The 25,698-nt window shown below is 56.9% G+C and overlaps 5 protein-coding genes and 7 non-coding genes across 14 annotated transcripts in view; 4 read left to right on the top strand and 8 right to left on the bottom strand.

The window, feature by feature from the left end:
* On the top strand, positions 1 to 1,203 carry DYNLT4 (dynein light chain Tctex-type 4). The gene is made up of 2 exons (XM_048313259.1): positions 1 to 157; positions 493 to 1,203. The coding sequence occupies exon 2, from the start codon at positions 502 to 504 to the stop codon at positions 1,153 to 1,155; it is 654 nt and encodes a 217-aa protein (XP_048169216.1). The 5' UTR covers positions 1 to 157; positions 493 to 501; the 3' UTR covers positions 1,156 to 1,203.
* Positions 1,204 to 1,901: 698 nt separating this feature from the next.
* PLK3 (polo like kinase 3) lies at positions 1,902 to 9,279 on the bottom strand. 2 transcript variants are annotated; one of them, XM_048313189.1, is made up of 15 exons: positions 8,812 to 9,279; positions 7,920 to 8,027; positions 7,717 to 7,833; positions 7,167 to 7,296; positions 6,993 to 7,080; positions 6,384 to 6,479; positions 5,522 to 5,717; positions 5,041 to 5,167; positions 4,534 to 4,643; positions 4,337 to 4,454; positions 4,149 to 4,232; positions 3,785 to 3,947; positions 3,550 to 3,679; positions 3,220 to 3,330; positions 1,902 to 2,932 (listed from the first exon to the last, which is right to left on the bottom strand). In XM_048313189.1, the coding sequence occupies exons 1-15, from the start codon at positions 9,262 to 9,264 to the stop codon at positions 2,738 to 2,740; spliced, it is 2,226 nt and encodes a 741-aa protein (XP_048169146.1). In that variant the 5' UTR covers positions 9,265 to 9,279; the 3' UTR covers positions 1,902 to 2,737. The 2 variants fall into 2 exon arrangements, with proteins under 2 accessions (XP_048169146.1, XP_048169147.1); XM_048313190.1 differs by lacking the exon at positions 6,384 to 6,479.
* LOC125330247 lies at positions 8,034 to 14,670 on the top strand. 2 transcript variants are annotated; one of them, XM_048313191.1, is made up of 2 exons: positions 8,034 to 8,193; positions 12,740 to 14,670. In XM_048313191.1, the coding sequence occupies exons 1-2, from the start codon at positions 8,052 to 8,054 to the stop codon at positions 13,945 to 13,947; spliced, it is 1,350 nt and encodes a 449-aa protein (XP_048169148.1). In that variant the 5' UTR covers positions 8,034 to 8,051; the 3' UTR covers positions 13,948 to 14,670. The 2 variants fall into 2 exon arrangements, with proteins under 2 accessions (XP_048169148.1, XP_048169149.1); XM_048313192.1 differs by lacking the exon at positions 8,034 to 8,193 and adding an exon at positions 12,402 to 12,458.
* Positions 14,671 to 17,689: 3,019 nt separating this feature from the next.
* On the bottom strand, positions 17,690 to 17,819 carry LOC125330536. Its single transcript, XR_007205586.1, has one exon. It is a non-coding gene; the product is annotated as a small nucleolar RNA SNORA35 (small nucleolar RNA).
* A 559-nt stretch (positions 17,820 to 18,378) lies between these two features.
* RPS8 (ribosomal protein S8) lies at positions 18,379 to 23,168 on the bottom strand. The gene is made up of 6 exons (XM_048312911.1): positions 23,088 to 23,168; positions 22,146 to 22,252; positions 21,676 to 21,775; positions 20,141 to 20,316; positions 19,065 to 19,194; positions 18,379 to 18,538 (listed from the first exon to the last, which is right to left on the bottom strand). Exons 1-6 carry the CDS (start codon positions 23,089 to 23,091, stop codon positions 18,429 to 18,431), a joined length of 627 nt encoding a protein of 208 aa, XP_048168868.1. The 5' UTR covers positions 23,092 to 23,168; the 3' UTR covers positions 18,379 to 18,428.
* Positions 18,747 to 18,817, bottom strand: LOC125330527. Its single transcript, XR_007205577.1, has one exon. It is a non-coding gene; the product is annotated as a small nucleolar RNA SNORD38 (small nucleolar RNA).
* On the bottom strand, positions 19,812 to 19,884 carry LOC125330526. The gene has a single exon (XR_007205576.1). It is a non-coding gene; the product is annotated as a small nucleolar RNA SNORD38 (small nucleolar RNA).
* On the bottom strand, positions 21,859 to 21,962 carry LOC125330528. The gene has a single exon (XR_007205578.1). It is a non-coding gene; the product is annotated as a small nucleolar RNA SNORD46 (small nucleolar RNA).
* LOC125330525 lies at positions 22,321 to 22,405 on the bottom strand. Its single transcript, XR_007205575.1, has one exon. It is a non-coding gene; the product is annotated as a small nucleolar RNA SNORD55/SNORD39 (small nucleolar RNA).
* A 162-nt stretch (positions 23,169 to 23,330) lies between the features above and the next one.
* The window catches only part of ARMH1 (armadillo like helical domain containing 1), a 28,400-nt gene continuing 26,032 nt past the window's right edge, over positions 23,331 to 25,698 (bottom strand). The window contains 1 exon segment of the mRNA XM_048312993.1: positions 23,331 to 24,669. Coding sequence (XP_048168950.1) covers positions 24,639 to 24,669 — 31 coding nt within the window. The 3' untranslated portion in view covers positions 23,331 to 24,638.
* Positions 23,738 to 23,852, top strand: LOC125330538. Its single transcript, XR_007205588.1, has one exon. It is a non-coding gene; the product is annotated as a U5 spliceosomal RNA (small nuclear RNA).
* LOC125330539 lies at positions 25,452 to 25,566 on the top strand. The gene has a single exon (XR_007205589.1). It is a non-coding gene; the product is annotated as a U5 spliceosomal RNA (small nuclear RNA).

Here is a 25,698-nt window from a genome sequence, read left to right as displayed (position 1 = left end):
CTTCACCTTCCAGGAGAACAACAGGTTTGTTCCAGGAGCACAACAGGTTTGGCCCTGCTCACAGCAACTTGCAAGACGAAGATTGGTCCTGGGCAGTGACATCCGCCAGAGGCAAGGCCCCTGGGTTTACTCTGGAAGGACGGGAGTGGGACTAAGGGTAAGTGTGGGATCAGATGCAGACAAGAACACTGGGGAAGGAGCCACTCACCTGTGCCAGGGGAAAGGCTGGGGACGGGAGAACAGAGGGCTGTGTGGACCATGCATAGCTGCACTGGCTCAGCCCCAGCTGGCCAAGTCTGCTGGGCATGGAGGCGCTGGAGAAGGGAAGACAGCTGCCACGGATCTCCCAGCCCCTCTGCATCTTGCCTCACACTCATATGCCAGGAGGCATGGGATTTGCAGAGGGCAGGGAGAAGTGAAGCAGAGAGGCAGGGGGATGGACAGGCTACAGGACACCTGCCTCACACCTCACTCAGGTCATCTCCTTTGCAGGCCATCTCTATGGCTGAGCAGCCCTTCCCGGAGATGGCCCTGCTAGCCCAGGTGCTGGCTGCAGACAACACTGAAGCCCCTTCGCTGCGCACTACACGCCGTGGCTCCCAGCCCCCAGCCCCAGCCAAGGGCAGCGAGGACGGCAAACCACCCCCGCTGCTCTCCCGCCGCAACTCCATCCTCAGCCGCCGCAGCTCATTTGGGATGGGCCCGGGGAGCAGACGTCCCTCCATTGGCCCCTGGATGCTCCACAGACGTGTTAGCTTCTCTGGGCTCCCAATTTTCCAACCCATCCTCAAGACCCGCCTCGAAAACACTTACAGGATGGGGCCAGACAAAGGCTGCAAGTTCAATGTGGAGCGGGTGCAGCGGGTGCTGGAGGGGACCCTGGCCAGGGCCTTGGGGACCACTGTGTACAGTCCCCAGGGCAGTGCGCCACTAGCCCAGAGCCTGACTGAGCTGCTGCAGAGCCGGGCCAAGGAGGTGGTACCACCCCGCTACAAGCTGGTCTGCCATGTGGTGCTGGGCCAGCAGGGCCAGCAGAGCCTGGTGGTGGCCAGCCGGGGACTATGGGACCCTGAGACTGACAGCTTTGCCTCCGCCACCTTCTCCAATGCCTCCCTCTTTGCTGTGGCCACAGTGCACGGGGTCTACTTTGAGTAGCATGTGCCTCTCCATTCTTGTAGAGCTGTAGGGAGAGAGCAGCCTGAAATAAAGAGGTTTTGTCCAGCTTTGTGTCTTACCTGGAGTCTTGGGCCAGGGTGTGTGCAGGGAGCAAGATATGGACGCTCACTCCAGCTTCAGCTCACACCCACGCTGCAGTTCCCACTACTATGGCTTGCAAAAAGATCCAAGTGGCAGCAAACACAACAACAGGCTGGATTTCCCTGGAACTGCCCAAGGCTGTTGGAGCAGCCCAGGCTGCTTCTCACAGCACAAGCTGCTCCCAGGCAGATTGATTACACAGATCACCTTCAAAGCAAGCTTACACAGAGCTCTTTCCTGGCTTCATGCCCAGCTCATATCCCATCACAGAAGATGTCAGTGCAAGGACCCAGGCAACCCCTCCATCACCTGGGTCATAGCTCCTGCCTCCTGCAGCTCAGGAGAGCAGCTGGGTTGGGTTCAAGTGCAGAAAGGAATGGGAATGAGTTTGGCAGCAGCAAGAAGTTGAGGCAGCTCCAGGGCTCCACAATCATGAGCAAGAGCTAACTCTGCCCTTAGTGCCAGTCCCATGAAACCAGTGCAGGTAGCACCTGGGCTCCTCACACCCATCCTGCCTCCCTGCCTTTGTCCCACAGCAACAATCAGTGGCAAGAAGGGTCATCCCTGGCAGGCAGAAGCAGCTCTGGAGCAAGAAAGAGGCTGAAGCCCTTTTGTGACTCCAGCTTCAAACAAGGCAGACACAGTTTGCCCTTACACAAATAAGTTTTTATTGAGGCGAGTCAGGGAGAGGGGAACTGCACGTGGACAGACCAACAGGAAAATAAATAATTCCATATAAATAAGATACATAAATAGTCCCACATGGCAGAGACTGCCTTGAAATAAGAAACAACCCTGGGTCCCAACAAAATGAGGGCTTCTCCAGGCAAGTCCTCAGGTCCCATCCCCCATCCTTTATCAAGCCTCAGGTTGTACCAGACAATTCACAATTTGGGAAGAGAGAGGGCACAGATGGGCCCAGCGCAGCCCCCTCCTTAGTGTAGCAGTTGTGGAGTGGCACCCATCAGCCCACGGAGCCCCTGGCAGGGCAGGCAGGACCCTTCATCCCTGGGGAAGGGGTTTTTCCTACCCTACAGCACTCAAAGTTTGAGATCAAGGCTGTGGCAGCTGTCTCCAGGCCATGCAGAGGGTCTGTGCAACTGATACATCAACCAGGACAGGGCAGCCTGAGCCCCCATCACAGGCAGTTGCCAGCCCCAAACAAGACCCAGCCAGCCCCAAACCTGGCTGCAGGACACTCACCCACCACCACCCTGTAACACCCCAGTCCATTCCATCAAGACCAGCACCACTAGAGCAGGAGCTGCCAGTGGGAAGACAGCGATTGCCCAGAGCCAGGGAGCAGCAAGGATATCCAGACCTGCTGCTGTAACCACATCCACATGTCTTAGTCCAGAATCCAGCTGAGCACCAGGATACAGGGTGCCCAGGGGCTAGCCAGCACCACATCATACCTCCCATCCCATGGGAGGGCAGGGGGAAACCTCTGTGTCCAGACAGGGTCCCCCAAGGTCCCAGGCTAGGCCTCAGCCCATTCTTGGAGAAGCTTGAGGATGTATCTGAGGCGGTGGTGGAGCTCAGGAGAGCAGCCCAGCTCCTGGATGCTGCACAGCTTGTAAGTGTAGGAGTTGCGCTCCCGGTTGATGTAGGTGACAAGGCAGGAGTGGTCAGGCTTGCTAATGATCACCTTGGTGTGGTCATTGTAGAAATTCACCTAGGAGACAGGTTGGGCTTGGTTTAACCCCATGCTTCCCACAGCATGTTGGGAGCCAGGATAGAGCCACATTTCCTGCCTCAACCCATTCCTCCTCCCCAACCTGCCCAGGAGCATCCCCCTGCCCATGCCCCACGGCAGGAATGAGCCAGCCCTAGCACAGGGGCAGACAGAAGCATCCAACTGAAGCCCCCCATGGGCTGGGGAAGACATGATTCAAAACAGACCAGAAGACCCCCCCCATCATTCATAAAGATCTGGGTATCTCCACTGTGCCCCACACATACCTGGAGGGTCCCATTGCTGAAGAGCATGAGCAAGGCTTGGTCAGTCTTCACCCACTGCAGGAGGAGCAGGGCTGGCTGCCCGAGGTCATCTATGCTGGGCAGGTCACCTCCCTTTGAGAGAAGGGTCTGCATAAGCCACTGGTCCCACACACAGGAGCACTGCCACCAGCACACACAACACCAAAGCTGGGCACCCCCTCAGTGGGGTCCCCACTCCCAGGGAACAACTCAGTGTCCACCCGGCCACAGCCTGCAAGCAGGGAGTCCAACCAGCCCAAGTGGTGTGGTCAAGCCATGACCCAATGTCCAGCCCTGGGCCCCAGCACTCACCTTCATGAGATGCTGCTCCATGTAGGACGCAAAGTAGCGCAAGACACTCATCTGTCCCTGCAGCTGCTCAGGGATGGCGGCCACAGAGAACACCAGGTGTTTGCTGTTGGTCGGGTTGTAATGTACAGTCCTGGACGGAGCACAGCATGAGTTTTAGGGATGCCCACCCTGGCACAGACTCCCCACTCAAGGGGCTTCCCCAGAGACAGAGATCAGCCCCATTCCCACTGCTCACCTGTGGTTGGGGGAAAGCGTCATGTGCGTGCCGTTGTTGAAGAGCACTCCGATGCTGTGGTTGGAGAGCTGGTAGCCAAAGCCGTACTTGTTGGAATAATCCACCCACTTGCTCACCCACACAAAGTGCTCGTGGCGGGCCAGGGAAGCTGGGTTTTTCTCCGCTGTTGGAGAAGAGAGGAGGTGAGCAGAGCAGCCAGCCAGCCCCTGTCCCTCTCACCTCCCCAGGGGGAGCAGATCCCTACAGCAGGCTCTGGCACCATTTAGGGTGCTGTTTGTACCCCAAATAGCAGCCATGCCTTCATCCCACAAGGAAGGGGATGCACAGCACCCTATCCCACCCCAGAGCAGTCCAACCAGTTTACCTGGAGGCATGGAGGAGAGGCAGGTCCGCAGGAGCCGGACAGCTGACTCGATGATAGCAGAGGCGCTGATGCAATCTTCAAAGGCTGCGGGCAGAAGATCACAGGCTGAGTCAGCTGGCCCCGCTATCAGCCCAGGCACGACAGGAAGCTTGGGGCAGGCTGGGGTGGCTGGGGCAGGTATTGCTCACCTTCACAGCTGCTGGCCATCGTTCCCCGGATGGAGGGGGACGCAGACTTGTGAGACGTCTCCTCCACCACCGTCTCCACAGGGCTGGAGCTGGCACTGCGGCATGATACAGGAGTGGCCTGCGGAGAGAGCTGGCTTTACCACAGTCCTGCCTGCTCCCCCAAAGAAAGGCGTGCATGGCCTCAGAGATGTTCTCACCTCATTCCCTTCCACAGTTTTATAGCTCATCTGCCGACAGATTGAGGTCTTCATCAGCCCAGTAACCAGCTTGGAGATGTCATCCCTGTCCTCTGAAGAGCCCTTCTTGGCTGAGGAGAGAGCAAGAGATGAGCATGCTGCTGAGCACAGAGGTTGGGGACATCCAGGCCATCCCTCCCAGTAGCTCAGCTCTCCCTTATCTATTCCCGTGCCCACGGAGGCAAGGAAGGAGTTAGATAGCTGCCTCCCACTTTCACTTCCCAGTTCTCATGCAACACAGGGCTTCCAGGAGGAACTGCCCCATGAGTTGCAGCACAGCATCCGCTCTCCAGGCACACACCCATGCCAGGCCACCAGCACAAGAAGGGCAGGGGCACACCCAGCCTGTGCCATCCCTAGGCAAGGGGTCCAGAGAGATGCATCAGGAGGTCTCTCTGCAGAAGACACGATCCACTTCTCCCTGAAGAAAGGGTCACCCAGAGGCTCCTTGGCAAGGCACAAACTCACCCTTAGATTTCTTCTTCCCGAAGAGTGTCTTGGTGACTTTAGCAAACAGAGTCTTTGCAGGATTTGGGGGACTCAGCTCTGGAGCCATCACACAGCTGCTGGGAGGGAGCTTCTCAGGCGTGTAGCCCTGCAGAGAGGTCAAGGGAGAGGTTTAGTTTCCATAGGCCACATGCTCCAGGCAGAGCAGCTGCTCTGGGCTGACCGCAGTCATTCACATCCCTCCTGACAGCCAGCTTGTGTTTCCGTCAAGCCTAAGAGCCATGACTGGCATTAGTACAGGAAACAACCCCTTGCTATAGCAACAAGGCAGCAGAAGCACACCAGATCCCTCAGTTCCTCTGGCTGGCATTTGGGCAGGACAGCGGCTGCTCCCTTTGAAGGACTGAGACTTAGGACAGGACAAGAACAGCACCTTGCACAGCCCAAAAAGCCTCATCCCACTTGGAGGAGGGTCCCTTGACCCAGGCCCCCACCCACTCACCTTGAAGAACTCATGGTCCAAAATCTCCTCGAGGGTGAAGCGGTCCTGGGGGTTACGCCTGAGGATACCAGCAATGAGGTGCTTGGCAGGCAGGGAGAGGAAAACTGGGAGGGTGTATTCCACCTGCTTGATACACCTGTAGGTTTCCTTGAGGTCAGAGGTCTCAAAGGGAGGGTTCCCACACAGCAGGGTGTACCTGGGAGGGGACATGCATTCCACTGTCAGATCCCCACCAGGTTTGTGACTCAGCAGTACTTAAGGCAAGGAAGTTATTGGCATTTGGCCGGCCACACCTGGCTGAGAGCACCACTTCCAGCCCAGACAGCCATGCTCACATCCGGCCACGCTTCCTCCTAGCAACTGTTTAGAGCAACAGGCAAGGAGCCTTGAGGAAGGACAAAGAGCTGGCAGGCAAAGGCTCCCGCTGCTCCCACCCTCGTGGCCACCAGGGTGGAAAATGGAGCAGGAAGCTTGCAGCCAGCGGCCAGGCAAGGGGTTGGATGTGCCGAAATAGCGATTGCTCCCTGAGCAAACAGCGTGGCAGCCACAGAGATTTTCCATTGTTTATCAGGTTCACAGTGTGGTCAAGCCTGCTTTGAACTGGAGCATGAGCATACCTGCCCCGTGCAGGTCTTGCTTGCACAGTCCCCACAGCATCCCAGGATGGCTACAGGCAGCACCTGCTCCAAAGTGGGGCTGAGCAGGATCCAGCCACTCACTCCCCTTCCCCTGCCCCTCAGCAACCACTGCAGAGCCACGAGGCAAAGCACAAGAAAACTTCCTCATTGGGCTGCCCACAGAGCAGCTGCCCCCCACCCCAGGCAGGGTGCCTGGACCCCTCCCCACACATGCACAGACTTACATGACACAACCCAGAGACCACACATCCGACTCTGGCCCATGACCCTGTCTCAGCAGCACTTCTGGGGCCAGGTAGTTGGGGGTCCCACATATTGTCCTGTGGGACAGAGCACCAGATCAGAGCATGCTCTGCATCCCCTCATAGAGGGCCTCCCCCTGCTCCAAGCTTACAGCCTTATCCTCCCCACTCTCTTTTGCTCTTTGTGGCCCAAAGCCCCCCTCCATCTACAAGGATACAGGCTCCCTCCTCTCCAGCTTACAGGGGTCAGGAGCAGCTGCTCTTGGGGAGCTGCTGGGAAGAGCCTGTCCCAGAGCTGAGGAGGAACAGAGCCTTTGTGTCCCAGCCTGTGCAGCCGGCACGGCAGCCGGGCAGGCACAATAGCAATAGTCAACACATTGTTCTCCCCGACGGCTGCAAGCTCACTCCTGGAGGAGCCACAAAGCCCCCAGCCCCCTCGCCTTGCCTGCAGCTGGAGGGGGAATCGCTCCCTCACCCCAGGAAGGGGCCCTAAGGCTTCCTTTCCCAAGACCGGGAGGGACCCCTTGCCCCTCTGCTCTCCTGGGAAGCCACAGGAGGAAGAAGAGTGAAACCCTGGAACAGGACACGTACTTTTTCTTCTGGTCAGAGACATCCTGGCAAGCAGCCAGCCCAAAGTCCCCCACCTTCAGCTCCATGTTTTCATTGATGAAGAAGTTGCCTGCAAGTCAAGGGTGATGTGTCACCACAAGTCCCTTGGGAACAGCTGCTCCCCACACAACACCATGTGCCAACCACAGCACTCACCAAGCTTGAGGTCTCTGTGCAGGATGCCCTTGAGGTGAAGGTATTTCAAGCCTGAGATGATCTGTTTGAGGTAATAGCGCACTTCGGGCTCCAGCAGAGTATGACGGGCCTTCCAGATGTGGGCCAGGGACTGCAAAGGGAGAGAAGGCAGCTTGTGATCGCAGGCAGGGAGAACAGGCAGCCCTGCTGACTAGGCATAGGCTAGGCAGGGTCAAAGCCAGTTCTTCCAGAAGTTGCACATTCACAAATAATCCTTCTTTCACAGCCATGACCTCAGCAGACTCCCCACACGAGGTTGTGGCTGCTCAGCAGAGCCATGGGAACCACTGGCTTTATGGTGGCCCCACCGTGAGCAGGCAGTCCGAGAAACATGGACAGCTGTTGGAGTGCCCAGTGCTGTGCAAAACCACACAGCTTATGGTGAGCTCAGAGGGTGTGACAGCTGACAGCTCAGGAGAAGGGGAGTGCTGACAAAACACCTGGGTAAGGCCTGCTCCAACCAGCTATGGCTGTTTAGATCCTTTGCCAAGGAGGGCACAGCAGCACTGACCTTCCTACTGCAGTGCTCCAGGAAGATGTAGATGCTCTCTGAGTCCTCAAAGTAGTGGGAGAACTTGACAATGTGCTTATGATGCAAGTCCCGATGTAGCTCAATCTCATTGGTGATCTGAAAGAGAGCAGCAGTGTCAGGTGAGCACAGGGCCCCTGCTGCCCCCCACCAGCCCAGCACCCCACCAGCCCCATGGCACCCACCTTCTCCCGCTGGTGGGGTTTGGCCACCCGGCTGTGAGGAATGACCTTCACGGCATAGGTTTTGTTGCTGGAGAGGTCTGTCATTTCATAGCATCGTGCAAACCCACCCTGCAAGGGAAGAGGTGGTTACGGATGGGTGAGAGACAGCTCCTTATCCCTGCCTGCTTACAAACCTCCTCCTCCTCCCTTCCCTGGCAGCAGAGCCCAGCAAGCGTCACACGTTCCCTCCTGCTGCGTCGCCCACTAAGATCTGAACTACGATGCTCTCAACCAGGTATTTTCTTCACATTTCTTGTAAAACCTCCAGGGCATTTTTCCTTCCTCTGTGGCCGGACTTTGGATCTTTCCACATGATAGATCAACCTGGAAAGTGCTGCGCAGAGCAGGAAGCCCGGGGACCGGAGGCCATCGAAAGGCAGCCCCATGGAGACAGGTTTTTCCTGCCGTGATGTCACCCTCCAATCTGCACACTCAGCCGCCGAGCCCGCTCGGGCCGGGCTGGGAACCGGCACCCTCCTCCTACACACGCTGCTGTCAGCCGGAGGAAAAGTTGCGTGCGGCGGAGCGGCGCGGGCCGGCACCCCTGGGAACCGGGGCACCCACCGGCCCACGCACACCCCGCGGGGCGCCCCGAAACCGATGCGGCTCCGATAGCCGCCGAGGCACGCAGCCAGCCCGGGTGATTCACTGCTTCCAGCACGGCTGCGGGCCTGCCGGGAGAGGCGGGGAGGGTGGGGGCGGCGGGTGAGGGGCTGCATCCAGCCCCGGGCCGCCCAGAATGGGGGGTCGAGCAGGCTCGCAGCCCCCGCCTCTCCTCTCGCCCACACCAGCTCACCCCAGCGCAGCCAGCGCCCTCCGCGGCAGCCCAGCCCCCTTCCCCCATTCCCGGTACCTTTCCCAGCAGGCGGCCCTTGCAGTAGGAGCGGCCGGAGATCGGGTCGGTGATGATGCGGGTGGTCTCGGCCGCGCGGGGCGGCGGCGCCGGGGCGGGCGCGGGCCGCGCGGGGAGGGAGGCGGCGGCGAAAGGGGGGAAGAGGCCAGCGGACTCCATGGCGGGCGCGGGAGGATGAGGAGGCTCCCGGGCCGGGGCTCCGCCGCGCCCCGCGCACGTGGCCCCGCCGGCGCGCGCCGCCGCTGCCGCCCCGGGAATCCCGCCGCCTTTATCAGGGGCCGCGATGACGTCACCCGAGAAGCCCCGCCCCCGGGCGGCCCCCGCCACCCTTAAAGGGGCCGCAGCACGGGGAAGGGGTTCCAGGAATGCCGTGGTGCCCCGTTGCCGGCTGTGACACCGGCGGGGAAGCCCATCCAGGGTCTCGCTGCCCCCACCGCACAGGGGCCCTCCCATGCACACACAGTGACAGCCCCCCAGCACAGGGTCCCCCCAATAGATGCATCCCCCTCCTACAGGCATAGACACCGACAACCTCCCCTTGACTCAGGGTTCCCCTACGGTCACACCGAGATCCCACAAACATGCAGAGCTCCCTCCCCTGCCTCCCAGGACACACAGAGCCCCTTCCCCATGCACAACTGTAAATGCACACACACAACACCTGCTCACAGGGTGTATCCCCTCACAGCTGTTACCAGCGTGTGTCAACCTCCCTCCCATGGAAAGGTTGTGGCCCAAAGAGGGATTTCAAAGCCCCTGTGGGCCTTGACCTGCCCTCCCTTGTGACAAGGATGTAGGCAGACACTCCCCAAGAGCCTTTCACTCAGTGCCAGGGCCCAGGCAAAGAGGGTCACAGCCCACCCCAGCTGGGGCGCTGGGCACACAGGGAACAGCAGGAGATGCAGGGGTGATGGGATTCACCATCCTTGCCCCTCGGTGCCTGGGCACCCCCTCCTGGGAGCTCTGGTGCTGCGGGGTGGCCAGGCTGTGCTGGGTGTGCAGTGGTGGCCGGGCAAGGCGCCATAGCGGTGCTGCTCTCTAATGGCCGTGACGAGAACACGCCTCGCTGCCACCCGAAACGGGTCATGGAAGGATGCTTGGCATCTCTCCCTCCCCGCGGGCCTGGGAGCTGGCAGAGGTGGCTGCAGACCCACAGCTCCCACGGGTCTGAAGCAGCACTGTTGCAAGAGCCCCTCAAGAGCAGATCCCGGTGCCCTTCCCTTGCTCCCACCACACACAGGGTGGCTGTTTGACCATCCCTTGCTCTGTGCCTCAGTTTCCCCCCACGGCACCTCAGGGCTCTCGCCACTGATGTTCACTGTGCTCCTGAATACGCTGAAGGTTTTGCATGAGCACCTCTGGCAAACAGTCCCGTTCTTCCCAGCACACCCCCTTTCACCCAGGGTACTGGAGATGAATTAACTCCCTATTTTTTTTCTGCAGAAAAACAGAGAAAACCCGCCTGAAGAGAAACAGGAAACGATACAGATCTGTCTGGTTTTTCTCTTGGGTTTCCAGCTTTTGTAGGGGAAGCGCACACAAATCCACTGCCCATCAGCAACCATGGCCCAGGAGCAGGCTGGGATGCTGCTGCCCTTGGGGGAGGCTGCCTGCTTCCATCACGGCCCCGGGGCTCCCTGGGGCACTGGTGGCATCACAGGTTTTCCGATGGAGGCCCCAGCTCGGGGCTGCCGGAGCTGAGTCAGCGTCAGCATGCAATGTGTGGGTGGAGGCACCCAGGAGTGCAGGGAGGCCCCGGGGGACCTGTCTGGGGATGATGTGACAGACAGGGGCTGTCCCGGGATCCCCCGCAGAGGCACAGGGGGAACCTGTGGGGACTGGGAGCTGCCATCTCTGCTCCTACTCCCCACTGCCTCTGGGTGAGGTCTTGGGCAAGGGGCATGGATGGACCCCACAGCCCTTGTCCTGCCGCGGCTGAGGCACCTCCTCTCCAAGAGGGATGCAGCCTGGGAGCAGCCCGCTGCCACCTGCAGCTAGGGTCCCCTGTGATGCAGAGCATCTCAGTCACAGGTTTTTCCCATCACTGATCTGGGGCAGTGGGAGGAACTGTGGTTTAAGATCACCAGCCTGTTGGGCCTGGGGAAGGGGAGGCTCTGGGGTGAACTCCTGGCTGCCTGCAGCTATTTAGGTGTAGTTACAGGAAAAGGGAGCCAGGCTCTTTGGGGAGGTGTACAGCTAAATCAGGACAGGCATCCAATGCAAGCTGCATCAAGGGAAATTCCATCTACATATTAGGAAACCTTTTTCCCCTGTGCATGTGGTAAAATACCACAGGAGCCCAGCGAGGCTGTGGGATCTCTGTCCTCCGTGATACTCAGCCCTGGCCTGGTCCCCCCACCCTCGCAGCATTCAGTGATGCTCAGCAACATCAGGAGCAGTGGAGCTGAACCCAGATGCCAGCTCACATCTGCATCAGGGCTGCCTTTCCAGGGCAGCTGCATGGCACTGCTGTGTGCCCTGCTGTGTGCCCTGCATGCAATGCCCGGGCTGCAAGAGCAACACCAGTGAAGCATTGGGGTGCAGACAAGCTCCCCAAGATTGGGGTGACAGTCCTGACCCCCCCAGGAGTGGGGTTTTCCCATCCCTCAGCACAGCTCTGCAAGGCATGGGGTTGCAGCCACCAAGGAGGAGGATGGAGAGGGTGGTTGGTCCTTTGGGTGAGCTGGGGAAGAAGAACCAGCAACAGCAGAGACCAAGGCACCCCAGGAATGGACAGGTTCCACGAGGCACCACAGCACTGCACATGGTCAGCCTAGGTCCCATCTTACCCACCTCCACCAGTACCAAAGCAAAGAGCTGTAGGTACAACACCACTTGCCTCAGTTTACCCAATTCACCCTGCAGTGAGCACACATGCACTTCCAGGGTGTGGAAAGAGAGCTCCCCTCTCCAGCACTGCTTTTCTGTGGGATATAGTGCTCATGTCTGACTCTGTTCCTCCTTACTGGCCTGGGACTTATGTGGGATGGAAGGAATTCATAAGGGGTCCAGTGGTGGAGTGCGATGCTGGCCCTTTTTTGGTCCCCATCCAGCTGAATTATCCACTCTGCATCCTTTCCCCAGTGGAGCTGGCAGTTGCACTCAACCGTGCAGAGCCCTCTCCCCATCCCAGGAGAGAGACAAACTCAGCAGAGCCCAGCCCCTCTCCAGGAGCTTGGGGTGGGGGGGGGGGGGGCTGATGATGGAGTACGGAGGGGGCTGGAGGGACACATGGCTTCTGGCAGGGCAGAGGGGGTGGAGAGGGAGAAGTTGGGAAGGGACATTGTTTCTGGGGAATGGAGAGGGGAAGGATGATGAAAGGATGGGTGCTCTGGCTTATGGAGGAGGGGCAGAATAAGGGGGGACACCAAATTGATTGACTGCAGGGGAGCTGGGTCAAGCGTAATTTGGGGGTGCCGCTGCACAGTGTGGCTGGAGGGTCCGTGGCTGGCGGGACCCCTGCGAGGGGACTGGGCACGGGGGGGCTGAAGGGCGACCATGGGCCGGGCCGGGCCGGGGCGGACGGCGGCGGGGCCAGGGCGGGATGCGGCGGGGCCGCCCCGCGGCGAGGCGGAGCCGGCGGCCGCGCCCGGTGGGAGCGCGGCGGGACGCGGAGCGGCCCCGGAGGATGGGGCGAGCGGCGGCAGGTGAGGCCGGGCAGGGCACCGGGGGCACGGCCGTAGCTCCGGGGGTCGCTCGTTGCCCCCGGGCACCCGGCCGGAGCAGCGGGACGTCGCGGGAGAGGCCGCCCCGGGCTGGCGGGGGACGGTGGCACTGGGGGACGGCTCCGGGAGGACCTGCAGCCACCGGGTCCTTTCGTGGTGGGGAGGAAAAGTGGGGTTCACTTTCCCCCGCCGGGAAGGCTGGAGAAAGGGAAGGGGAGGGCAGGTCGCACAGGGAGTCACCGTTCCCTCTGCTCTCTCCGCAGGCGCTGGGCTGGGCACCGTGTCCCTCTGGGGTAGCCTCCTGCTCGCTGCCGGCCTTGCCCTCGACCCAGCACCGCCAATCTGCAACTGCTCAGAGCCCATGGACTACCAGGCTTTCCGGGAGGCTCCGCTCCCTGAGAGCTGCTGCCTCAACTTCACCAGCTCCAACATCACCCACCTGGACTGGGGTGCACTGGTGGGGGTGCAGGGGCTGCGGGAGCTCTACCTCTCGCACTGCAGCATCACGGCCATCAGCAATGCACAGGGAGTCCCTCCTGCCTTGGAAGTCTTACATTTAAGTCACAACCTGCTGGAAAGTCTCCCTGGAAGCTTTCTGGAAGATGCCCCTAATTTGAGGGTTCTTTATCTGGACAGCAACCAGCTCCAGGAGCTACCCAAGTCCTTCCTGAAAGCATCTTCCCAGGTCCAGGAGGTCTACCTGGGCTTCAATGCCCTCACCTTCCTTCCTGCCAGCCTCCTGAAGCCATCTCTGCTCCAGCTTCAGCTCTCCAACAACAGCTGGGACTGCAGCTGCGCTTTGCTCACCAACCTGGAGGGTTGGTCCAGCCAGGCTGCTGAGGTTATCTGCCACACACCAGAGCACTACCACGGTGTGGGTCTCCAGAGCATCCCCCGGGATGAGCTGTGTCGCTCACACAGCCTCACCGCTCTCTTCATCTGCCTGCCCCCTCTCCTCATCCTCACCACCATCACTTGGTGCTTCTGCTGGCGGAAGAAAAAGACAAACTACAGCCTGCAGAGCAGGCCCCAGAGCCACCGGGCCATGGCAGAGAGGAGCAGTGTTCCAGTGTCTGCAGAGCCTCACCACTACATCCCCTATGAGCTGCCTGCCGCTCCCTCCAGGACTGAGAAGAAAGTGCTCCTGGGGAAACAGGTTGTGCTCCAGCCCTTCGTGGATCCACTGGAGAGTAACAGAGACCTCTATGAGGAGGTGGAGATACAGGTGGGATCCCCCAGCAGTTCCCAGGTGCCATCCCATGAAGGGCAGCTGGGCACCCCAGCACCAAGGGCAGAGGAGCTGGGCAGTGAGCCAGAGGTGGACACTGTCAGCGTGAGTGAAGTCCTGAAGGACTCTGCTGACCGGGAGAAGATCTACATGAGTCAGTCAACCAGCTATTACAACCTGGTGCCTGGCATCGAGCTGGAGGACTCAGACAACCTGGAGTATGAGACCATTGACCTGCACTGATGCCAGGACCTGGGCTGTGTCTGGGACACACCAGCAGGATGGCAGGGGCTGGGCAGGAGTGAAAGCTGCCAGTGCAGGAGAGGCATGAGTCGTTCTGCCATGGCTTACAGTGGCTGTTTGCAAAGCTGCACCCCCAGATACCCATCCCTTCCCCTGTGCTCCCGTGTGAACCCCTCGCTTGCCATGTGCTGCAGCTGGGCAAGGGTGCAAGGATGCTTCAGACTCTGGGGACCCTGCCACAGGCTGGTGGTGCCTGAGGAAGGACATGGAGGGAAGGTGGTTTTGGGGATGAAGTGACGATGTTGTGTGCACCAGACCCACTGACCAGAGCTTCCTCTCTTGCTGGAACCAGCTGGTATCTGGCACAGGGGGGACCTGTGGGGACTGCTGCTCTCCAACCTGCAGAGAACAGGGTCTGGAGACATGAAACAGGGCTGGCCCTGCCTGTGTGGTCTGCAGGGGGTGTCACATTTGGATGAGGTGCCCTGGGCTTGTCAGGGGAAGCCTGTGGTGGCTCTGCCTGCTGCCCACCCCACACCCCACTGTGGCACAGGGACTTGAAACAGTCAATGCACATGAGCTGCTTCATGGAGTGTGCATGCACACTTGTGTGAGTGGGTGTGTGAAGTGCACACACATGCAGGGCGGCATCAGAAGGGCCCCTTGCAGCTAGCCCTGTAGGATCCAGCTCTCAGTAAGAAATAAATCATTTTACTTCTGGCAGTGCGACTCTATTCCTTTGTCTGTGCGGTTTGAGGTGGTGGGGAGCCAACCAGTGGGATGTGGAAGAGTGCAGGAATGGTGGACTTCACTCCTACCCCATCTATCTTCCCATGCCCTGGGTGATGGCCCAGTGCAGGTCTTGCCCAGCATCCCTGGAGTCACTCTGTCACCCTGGCAGAGCAGAGCTGGGCACTGGCTAAAGGTCAGCAGAGCCTTTGCCTTGGACCAGGATTTACAACTCGGGTGGGGAAGGTGTCAGCCTGCTGTAAATGCTGCAGTTCCTGAACAAAACAAGAATTCGTGGGACTCCTGGGAGCAGGGCAAAGGCTGGGGGTGCTGTAAATCACTGCCCAACACAGGCACCCCCAGCAAGTCTCACCCATGGTGCTCCAGCCCTTCTCTGGGGATGGCGGGGGACCCTTAAGTCCTGCTCCCCCTGCCCAGGGGGACATTCTCCAGGCTGGAAGCTGCATTGGCCACCCTGTCTGCTCTGGAGCTGTCCTGGGCCTGGTGCCCAGGCAGGAAGGGAGGGAGCTGGGCAGGGCAGGACGCGGTGCTCTGGCCGGCAAAGGAAGTGGTGTTTCCTGCAGAGTGCAGTGTGGTTTCCAGCAGCCATGGTGGGACTGCTCAGTCCTAGCACTGCTCAGTCCCAGCCCCACCTGGGTTGGGGATGAGGATGGGTTGATTTCCCTTCATGTCTCCTGTCACTCATGAATGTTTCCCACTGGTTTATATCCAGCTGGAATTTTTCCTTCCCTGCACCCTCCTGGGCCCTGGGAAACTATCCCAGCCTTTAATATCCCTCCACCACCCTCTGCCAAGTACTACAGCCAGAGTATTTCAGTGTACCCTGGCTCATGCCATCCCCAAATCCCCACAGGGACACAGAAGGACCAGAAACTGCCACAGGGCAAAGACAGGACAGGCAGGGTTAGCAGCTGTCTTCAGGGGCTACAGCCCAGCCCATGGCTGCAGATTTTGAGTAGGGTAAACAACAGCTGCATTTTTCACCTGTGCTCTAGAAATACCTTCAGCCCTTTCCTGGGTGCCCCCTCTGATCACATACCCCGGGGCCCCATTCCCAGGGCTGCTGGGAATGATGTAATGTCCTGTCCTTTCCCCTCCTTCTCATGAAGCCTAAACTCATATGCCACGGCTGCAAAGGGGAGTGACCCAAATCACCCCACTGGGTCTTGTCCAGCCCCTGCTCTGGTACCTGCAGCCCCCTCCCAAATCTCCATCTGTGACAGGTGGCAGGGAGGTGTCACCAAACCCGGTGTTCCCTCTTCTTTGCCTGTGACAGCCCCAGCACACTCAGACATGTGTTTTCTCTAAGTATACTAGTTAAAATGTTCCCTTTCCTGCAAGTCCCCCTTCCTTTAAAGCTCCCGAATTTCCTCAACAAGCCATCCCTGCTTCTCCCCCACTGCCTTCCAGGTCACTACTGGACCTATTAAAGTGTAACCACAAGGTCATTTCCTGGCTTGGATCATGTCCTGTGAAAATACCCCGAAGTTAATACTGTGTGGAGCTGAGAGAGCCACTCAACAGCAAGGAGCAGCACACAAAACAAGTGATTCCACCTGGGTTATGGTGCTGACTGGTAATCCTATGACAGCAGCTCTTAAAATTCAGACTCTGCACCTATCAGAAGTGGGTAAGGTCCTTAGCCCAGGCTTTTGCACTTCCTAAGTCTAGCCAGGCTAAAGCTGTGCTTAGCCGCAGCCCCTGCCCATCACTTCCTGGCTCAGAGCACGGCAGGCTTGCCCACTCCCTGCACCATCCATAGGGCTGTGCATCCCACAGCCTGAGCCACCTTGGGAGTGAAGTGCCACACACCCCTGGCCGGCTGCCCCTGTCCTGTTTCCATGTCACACCTCCAGCGCAGCTCCAGGTGCCACTTTCGTTCCCGTGGGCGGTTGCCCTTGGCAGCTGCATTTCTCAGAGCAGTAACTTTGTAAGCAGTGTGCATTGATGAGCCATAATCCTGCTCATCAGGGGACAAGTTTATAACCCTGCTCTGACACCAAGATGGCATTTGCTCCATAAGCCTGAGTTTCTCCATCTGTACAAAGTTCCCCATAAACACCCTGAATGCTGTTTGCACTCTGTGGAGGACAAGGGGAGAGAAGAAACACACTCAGAGGAAGCAGCCATGACACATCCCTGCCAAGTGCCCTTATCGCCTCCACCCCACCTCTCTGGAAAGCAGGCGTTGCTGGAGAGCAGGGTAAGTTTACGCTGGATCACCATGGAGAAGGAACATGCTTGTGCAAACATCCCACCCAGCCCAGGTCCCACTGCCAGGGACTCCTGAACTGCAGTGGAACGCAGCTGGGAACAGCTCTGCTCAGTGCCCATGAGCACAGACCTGATCTGTCAGGCAGTGCCAGTGCACACCCATGTCACAACCTGCTGCCATTGGAACAGGTACCAATCTCCAGAACGCAACTCTGGCATTGACTCATGCTCAGCAAGACAGGATAAACCCACACTCCCAAGGGCACCTCCTGCTGTTACACCTGGCAAACACGGCGCAGCATCACAGGAAAAAACCCCCTCCCCAAAACCAAGCTCTTTGAGGGGCAGAGAGTTGGATTTTTAAAGCATGAGACTTGGGTCTCGCCACAACTCTGCTTGGGGCAAGATGATCACGGCCACCTCCTCCAGAGCTACTAACTGTGATGCTGGGGCTGCAGGAAGCCTAACCTGCACCAGTGATCCAATGGATAAAGGAGGCTTTTGTGAAAATACAGAAATGGCATGAAGTGTGCGGTGTGTTCACCTGACAGGCACAAGGTGTGTGAGCCTGGCCTGCCCCATGGCACAGGGCCAGCCCTCAGATGGGCTCCTGACTTCCCCCAATACCTGCAAAAAGGGCAACTATTTGCAGAGATTGACTTTCCTTAAGGACAGAAGCCTCTAGGAATAGTATCACCATCAGCCCAAAACATCCAGAAGAGCTTTTGTTCACCACAGCTTTCCAATTCCACCACAAGTGACAGGACAGAAAGCTGGAGTTTGTATCCAGCTTTCGAAAGGGACAGACCATGACGTGAGCCTGGCCCTTCTGCTAGAAGGAATTGATCTTGCACTGGAATGAGACCAAGGAGGTCAGGGAAAGACCAGCTGGTCACTAAGCAGTGCCACCTAGTTTGGTTAAAAGATACTGGACCCTGCAGGGAATTGTACAACCAGGCAGGAAACACCAAAAGGGGCTGCTGGCCTGAACCAGGGGACGGGAGCTCGTGTAATGTGGAGGGCAGACGCACGAGTTACCAGCTGCAGAGGCTGAAGGCATAACAGCCAAGTTTTCAGCCAGACTTAGCCCATTTCCCCACTGACCTCTCCAACACCCCAACCACAGCACACGCTGACCTAACACAGCACAGGAACAGGGGGGCCCAGACAGACCTCAGGAGCTCCCAGGAACCCAGAACTCTTAAAGGGGGTGGGCACTTGCACCTTCCTCCTGCTCATAGGTTGCCAGTACTGGACATTCTCCAACTTTTTCACACATACTTGGTCCTTTAAGTCACTTAGAACCCACGGAGATGTTTTAGTTGAGCACATGCAGGGTCAAGTTTTGCCTGAAGACATTAAAGGGCTCAGGGATTCCTAGAGTTCCATCTTCCTTCACATTTTACAATGCAGGTGGAGCTACAGAAGCCCCCTCCACACTGCACACACAAATGAGCGCACAACCTGTTATGGTAGTAGACTCTGGGTTTTATTCGTTCTCTCAGCACAACAGCTTTTCATTTGCCTTTTCTGGCCTTGATCTTCCTCAAGTAGAACTCTAATTCCTTGCCTTCCAACACGTAGCCATCAGCTCGGCCACACTGTCCAGGTCTGGAGGCAATGCAGGCTGCAAGGAGAAGTCATCCAGTTAAAGTCCGGCAATTCCCCACCCCAGTGCACACACCAAAGAACAAACACTGCACGCAGCCTGTCTGCAGCAGCACAGACGAGCAGCTCTTCAGTAACCGAGTCACCAGTTCATGTGCATACATCAGCAGCCCCTCCTGAGGTACTGTGCTCTGGAACCTGCGCTGCTGCTCAGTCCCTAATGAAGTCCTCCTCAGATCTCCAAATGTCATCGCTCGGGTTCAGTAGCAGAACTGGACAAAGGTCTCATCACCAGAAGACTTCAGAACACTCACTCAACTATTTGCCAGAGCTTGAAACATCAAAGCTCTTAGATGCCTGCAGCACGTTTTTCTGACACACACTTGCCCATTTTGCAAGTCTTGAGACCCATTTCTTTCTCAAAGCCCAAACAGGAATTACCAACTGCAGGAGCCTGGCTAGGCAGATTTCCCCATCCTGCCACAAGTGGGTTATCTCTGGAGAAGATGAAAGTACAAGTTACATTAATGCTGCCAGGGACTCACCAAGTAGCTTTCCTTGCTGGAACTGCTCCTCAAGAATACTTGCTATCTTGGCATTCTTCTTTCGCTCATCGTATTTTTTCTGGATCTTCTTTGAACGTTTCTTGTTCAGTATTTCCTCCTCTTCAGGAGTCTGAACCCAAGAGAAAAGGCAAAAAAAATTGTTAAACAAATGGCCACCTTCCACTAACACAGGTGTTTTCCACTATGATGAAGGAGACCCTTGTATTCTCAGCACTGTACTGTTTTCCAAGTCATACCTGGCCAAAGTACAAATACTTTGATCTCACAGAACCAGGTGCTGCATTTCACTTTTGAGACCAAGAAATGAAACACTGCTAACCAGAATCACTGCTGGCAACTGAGCACAGTGCCCTAGGGAAGGCTGATCTCAAGTCAATGAAACTGCAAAGGTTTCCTTGGTGAATTAATCCTCCTACAAAAAGCAGTGAATACTCTTTCCCTCTGCAGAAATAATTAAAGAGCTTGGGTGTGGTGCAAGTCCAGGCAGACAAGTTACAAGCTCTCCCCCTGCTTCTGCACTACACAGCACTCAGATGAGAAGTGTTTTGCTTTTAATGCAAGGATTAACCTGAATGCTACATGTGGGGTTTTAAATACCTTCTAGCAGTTCAGGGTTTGATTCTTAGATTAATGGCTCAGCATAGTTTCAAGACACTTACAAACATGCTTAAGTTTAATTAGCAATCCCCAAGCTTCTCACCAGCACAAGAACCCGACCTGCAAAGTCTTCCTCAGCATCCTAAATTGTCATCGCTCTCCCTTCAGTAGCAGAACTGGACAAAGGTATCATCATTAGAAGACAAAGATTTCGACAGGCAGGTCCTTGTGCACAAATGGGTGTAACACCTCAGGGAGAGCTCCTGGAACTGAGCACCCCATTAGGAGAGCCAGACTTATCCTGGGAACCTATGGGAACACAGCTTGGATAACCAATGTCAGCACTTCTGGGTACCCAACCCCTATTCTGGCAGGCCCTGTCTGTTCAGGATGGGTAACTGCCCCTGGCAGGGCACACTCTGCTCTGCCAGGAGCCAGAAGGACAACCCCAGGCGTACCAGTTTGGCGCCCTTCTTGCGTCCGAGGGGCAGGGCATAGTGGGCCTCGTACCACTGCCGGTACGGGGTGCTGTCAATGAGCACGATGCAGTTCTTCACCAGGGTCTTTGTCCGCACCAGCTCGTTGTTGGAAGCGTTGTACACAACATCAATAATTCTGGTCTTGCGAGTGCAGCCTTTCAAAAGAAGAGCATGAGTTCAGACCTACAGGGATCAGACAGCTGAGTATACAGCATCTCACATATACCCTTTAAATAACTTCACACTCAACATCCCATCCAGGGTCCTCCAGCCTGCCTGGCACTGAACTAAACATAACTAAAAGATGCATCTATTTTTCATCAGTCAAACTTTCTGTTGTTAGGACAGAAATCTACACCTGGAAATTAAATCCCTCCTACATGAAAAACCAGGATCAGTGGCCTTGCTGAAACTCATCTCAAAAATATCTAAGCAATGCTAGAAAATAAAATTTCCAGACTGCAAGATCAGCAGATGCCAACTAACATTGCACACAGGGCTCAATGCTATATGCACTTCCTAGAATTACTGAATTAAGCCATACTAAGCGGGACTGCTCTGCAACACATTCCAGAAATCATTTCTCTAGGGTGAGGGTTATGAATAAACTGAGAGGGGAAGCTGGTGTTTTCACCCTTCCAAGACCCACCTGAAGCATGCAGTCTTAGCTACTAGACTTGACTGTTTAGCAGTCACTTGCCCTGAAAACAGCCCTCCACATATGCAAAGGTCACGCACAAGATGGGTCTTCTCCCTTCACTGATGTACCTCGTCCCTGTCACAAGGCATGCCCAGCCTCTTCACATGTGCAGTACTGACTGTAATGGCACTTTTCACTGCACAGACAATGCTCTGAAATAACTGAAAGCACATCCTGTCCCCTCACACCATGCAGGTCACTAACCCACCACCTTCCTTACTGGTGTTTTACCGTCCTACTCAGGAACACTGACTGGGCCCAGGCTCAAGTGATAGTGCTGTCAGTTTGTAGATCAAAGAAAACCCACCTTCCTCAGGGGAAATATGAGAGTCCCCTCTTGCTTCTAGGCTTCCCACTTTTGCTCAGCAAAGCAGGAATATGAAATAAACAGCACATGCTAATGTAATACTGTCCTCTGGTCAGGCCTCACAAGCATCCTCAGCACCTTTCTCTGTTGCACAGCATCACTTACCTTTCAGTAACCATATTCACTGCTGAATAAACCTATATTTATGAAGAACTATTCACATTTAGGATTTCAGCCCCTCTTTAGTCCCCCTCCCCCACAAAAAGGCAAGCATGTCACTCAGTGGAACTATGACACTCCTATCACTGTGAACTTAGTGGAAATCCAAGTCCCCTAAAGCCACATAAAGTCAAAGTTATCATCATCACCATGCATGCTGCTTCAGCTGCAAGCTCCAGGATGTTCAATCCAAGCCCACAAATCCATGCTTGCATCCCTCTACTCTGCTGCAGTACTGAAAACCAGCACAGGTTTCTCTTCCACGCAGCAGGCTCACCATGTACTTACATTCTGACCCCCAGGAGAAGTTGCCGACATCCAACCGAAGGGCTCGGTACTTCTTATTTCCCCCACGAACCCTCACGGTATGAATCCGGCGTGGGCCAATCTGCAATCAAAAACAAACACCAGGCTGCTGATGGTGCTGCATGGCCCTCACAGGAGCCCAGCACAGTCCTAACCTCGAAGGCAATGTGGTCAGTGTAACTATGACAAACCCCAGCATCGGCAGATGCAGTAAATGACCAGAACGGTCTGTTGCATCTACCTAAGGTGAAAGCTTCATCACTCCAATTGCCTCTTACTGCAAAAATGTATCACTGCTTTCCATCAGCAGAGGGGCAAATACCACCTTTTAGAGAAGTAGTGTTAGATATTCAACCCCACACCAAAGAGCATGCATTTAAACCTTTAACAGCACAAGAACAGCAACTTGAGTTTGAAAACACAGTTCTGACCACCCTCGCCCAATCACTCACCTTAGTGTTGGCGGGAGGTCGCCCTAACTCATACTTCCTCTTCTTATGGTAGGGCTTCCTCTTGCCCCCAGTCTTGCGACGCTTATGCCAGTTGTCCCTGGAGATACCTGAATGGAGAGCAGTGTGGTCAGAGGGTGGGACGAACCCGCCTGGCTGCAGCAGCAGGGCACGGCTCTGAGTCCTCAGCTCTCCAAGGTTGGTATCCACACAGTGCATTCAGCCTTATGCAGCAGTTAGAGAAGCTTCATCATTGATACTCAGATCTGCCCCGAACACATCCCTTCCAGCAGAGCTGTATAAAGAACACAGACCCCTCTTCTGTGTCTTCTTTGGGAAGCTGCCTCCCAACGTACCTCGCGTGCTGGGCACTCTCTGCCCGATGCCGATCTGACAGGCACACTACAGCAGTCATCCTACGCTACTGGCAGGATGTGGTGGGTCCGCTATAGGAAGGGACCCCCATCCCCCCTGTCCGCTGAGCCCCTACGGAAGACACCCCAAATCAACTCAGCCTGCTAGGTCCCCAGCGGGGACCATCCCTGCAGAACACGCCACCTCCCGCAAGGGCACAAGCCGCCAACTTGTTAGTGTTACACAGTGCCAGCCCGCACTCCTCCTGCTGAGTTCACTGGACGCTGTTCCACCTCACCCGCATCTGCTCATCTGCAGCAGACACCAAGAGCAAGCCCAGCGCTCGGGATCTGCAGGAAATCAAGGCACACCGAGACGAGGCCGCCCGCCCCCATCATCCACCAGCCGCCATGTTGGGCCCGCTCACCCTCCCCCCGCCAGCGGCTCGGCACTACCGCAGCCGCCCCCGATGGAAGACGGCGCAGGCCAGCGGCAGCCCCCGCTGCCACCCGGTGAGGGACTGGGGCGGATGCGGCAGCGCAGCGGGGGGATGGCGGCGGATGTCGGCAGGCCCCGGGTCCCTCCACTCACCCATGGTGCGGCACCGGCGCAAAGAGGCGGGGCGGAAGCTCGCGGGGCGGCTTGGCGGGGCGAGCTCTCGCGAGGCGGTGACGTCACCACGCCGCCAGCGCGAGGCGCGCGCCGTTGCCTGGAAACGCGGCGGCGCCGAGGGGAGGCGGTGGGCAATGGCGGCGGCCTGGGGGGGCGGCTCTGCCCCCGGGCCCCGAACGAAGTGGGCATTGTCGGGGGTCTGTCTGGCGCAGACCCGTCCTTCCTGCCCCGCGGGTCACCGCGCGAACGCCTCCGGACAGGGCCCAGGGCCCGGCGTCCCGCGGCGGGGCCGAGGGAGCGCAACAGCCCTCGCGCACATGGGCTGCGTGTCGTGATAGCGTCATAAGCATTTGCATGCTCGATGTGCACCGCTGGGTTCATTAGCATATCCCACATTAGTATTCAGATTTATTGCCTTACCCAGGGTGCATCGCGCGTCGGCGGGGCGGCCCCGGTCGCGCTTTCCGCCCCTGTTCCCCGGGACTGCTGCGTCCGGCGCGGGCTGGATCCATGTCCTTGCCACGGGAACAGGCCGGGGCGGCGGGAGAGCCGATGGAGACGCCACACAGTCGCCGTGTTCTAGAGAGAGACAGCTGAGGGACGGCGTATGTGCGAGGAAGAGTGGAGGCATACTCTGGTTTCTCTTCAGATCGTATAAATCTTTCGCCTTTTACTAAAGATTTCCGTGGAGAGGAACAGGCACGAGTGTCGAGAAATTTTTTGAGGCTCCATTTCGGTGGAGCTATCTGTTTTCTGGTTGAAAAATAGAAGTAAATAAAGACTTCCTGCGGGGTATGGGTGTTGTCCATAGGCAGCGGAGAGAGCTGTCATCGGGGAGGTCGTGTAAAAAGTAGGAAACCTTGGTAATTGGGTCATCCACGATGGGTCTGTGTCCCAATTTCAAGGGTAGATTATAGCAACTGGCTGGACGGGCGCGGCCAGGATGCTGTGGCCATTGACATTATGTCTACATGGACACAGGTGACAAACGCGGTGCCTCAGGGCTGTGTCTTGGGGCTGGAGCTTTTAGTATCTTTATCAAGGACACAGACAGTGGGAGTTGAGTGCACCCGCAGCCAGTTTGCAAGGTGAGTGGTGTGGGTGACACACCTGAAGGACAGGGTGCCATCCGGGGCACAAGAACCTCATGAATTTCAACAAGTCCAAGTGCCCCGTGTTGCCTCTGGGTCTGGACAATCCCAGACATGAGAAGAACTGGAGAACACAGACTGGAAAACTCACTGAGAGCAGCTCTGCTGAGAAGGAATTGGGGGGTCTTAGGGGTGAAAAGCTGGACATGAGCCAACAGTGAGAAAGCCAACTGCATCCTGGGCAGCAGGTCAGGGGAGGCAATTCTGCCCTTTCACTGCTGAATCCAGCTCTCTGGTCCCCAATACAGGAAAGACATGGATCTGTTGGAGCAAATCCAGAAGAAGCTATGAAGATAGTCAGAGGGCTGGAGCCTCTCTCCTGTGAAGATAGGCTGATAGAGCTGGGGTTGTTGAACCTGGAAAAGGCTCTGGAGAGATCTTATTGAGGCCTTCCAATACTTAGAGGGGGCCTATAAAAAAGAGAGAATGACTTTTTACAAAGGCATGTAGTGATAGGGCAAGAGAGAACGTTTTAAAATTAAAAGAGGAGAGATTTAGACTGAATATTTGAAAGGAATTCTTTATTGTGAGGGTGGCGAGGCGCTGGAACAGGTTGCCCAGGGAAGCTGTGCCTGCCCTATCCCTGGAAGTGCTCAAGACCAGGTTGGATGGGGCTTTGGAGCGATCTGGTCTTGTAGGAGGTGTGCCTAATCACGGCACAGGGATGGGAACGAGATGATCTTTAGGGCCCCTTCCAACCCAGACCATTCTATGATTCTACTTTATTTTCTTTACAATTATTAATTTAATACTATTTTATTTTAATTGTTAAACTCCTTAGTCTCAACCCGTGAGTTTCTCATTTTTACCCTTCCCGCGGGGTGGGGGCAGTGAGCGAGGGGCTCCACGGTGCCCAGCTGGGGTTAAACCACGATGGGAACCCGCGAGCCCTGTTGAGGTTGAGGACCGGGACCGGCCCCAGCCCCGAGCGCCCGGCGGGGCTGAGTCCGCCCCGCCCCGTCACCGGCCTGATTTGCATACCCAGGCTGCCCCGCGGTCCCGCCGCTGTCCGGCCCCGCTGCTGTCCAGCGCTGCGGCCGCTGCTCCGCCGGGCTGTGAGGGCTGCCCGGCGTATGCGCTCCCCGGGGCCGGACCGGGGATGCGGAGCCGGGAACAGCAAACGGGCCGAGTGTCGCCCTGACTGCGGGAGGGTGGAGCAGACGGCGGCTATGTCGGGGAGGGAGGAGGTGGCATACTCTGGTTTCTCTTCAGATCGTATAAATCTTTCGCCTTTTACTAAAGATTTCCGTGGAGAGGAACAGGCACGAGTGTCGAGAAATTTTTTGAGGCTCTACTTCGGTAGAGCTACATTTGTTGCAGTTTAAAAACAGATAAGATTCCATGTGTTCAGTAGAGATGTTATTCAGTGGTACAGAACCACTTGCGTACGTGTTCCGATAGCAGTCACGCTTGTCTACTTTCTGTGGGGTCTCCGCTCG

Source organism: Corvus hawaiiensis, chromosome 9 (assembly GCF_020740725.1).
Source record: "Corvus hawaiiensis isolate bCorHaw1 chromosome 9, bCorHaw1.pri.cur, whole genome shotgun sequence".
In the NCBI taxonomy this organism is placed as follows: domain Eukaryota; kingdom Metazoa; phylum Chordata; class Aves; order Passeriformes; family Corvidae; genus Corvus; species Corvus hawaiiensis.
The sequence above is the reverse complement of the archived record's forward strand: the minus strand, read 5'-3'. Positions and strand labels throughout refer to the sequence as shown.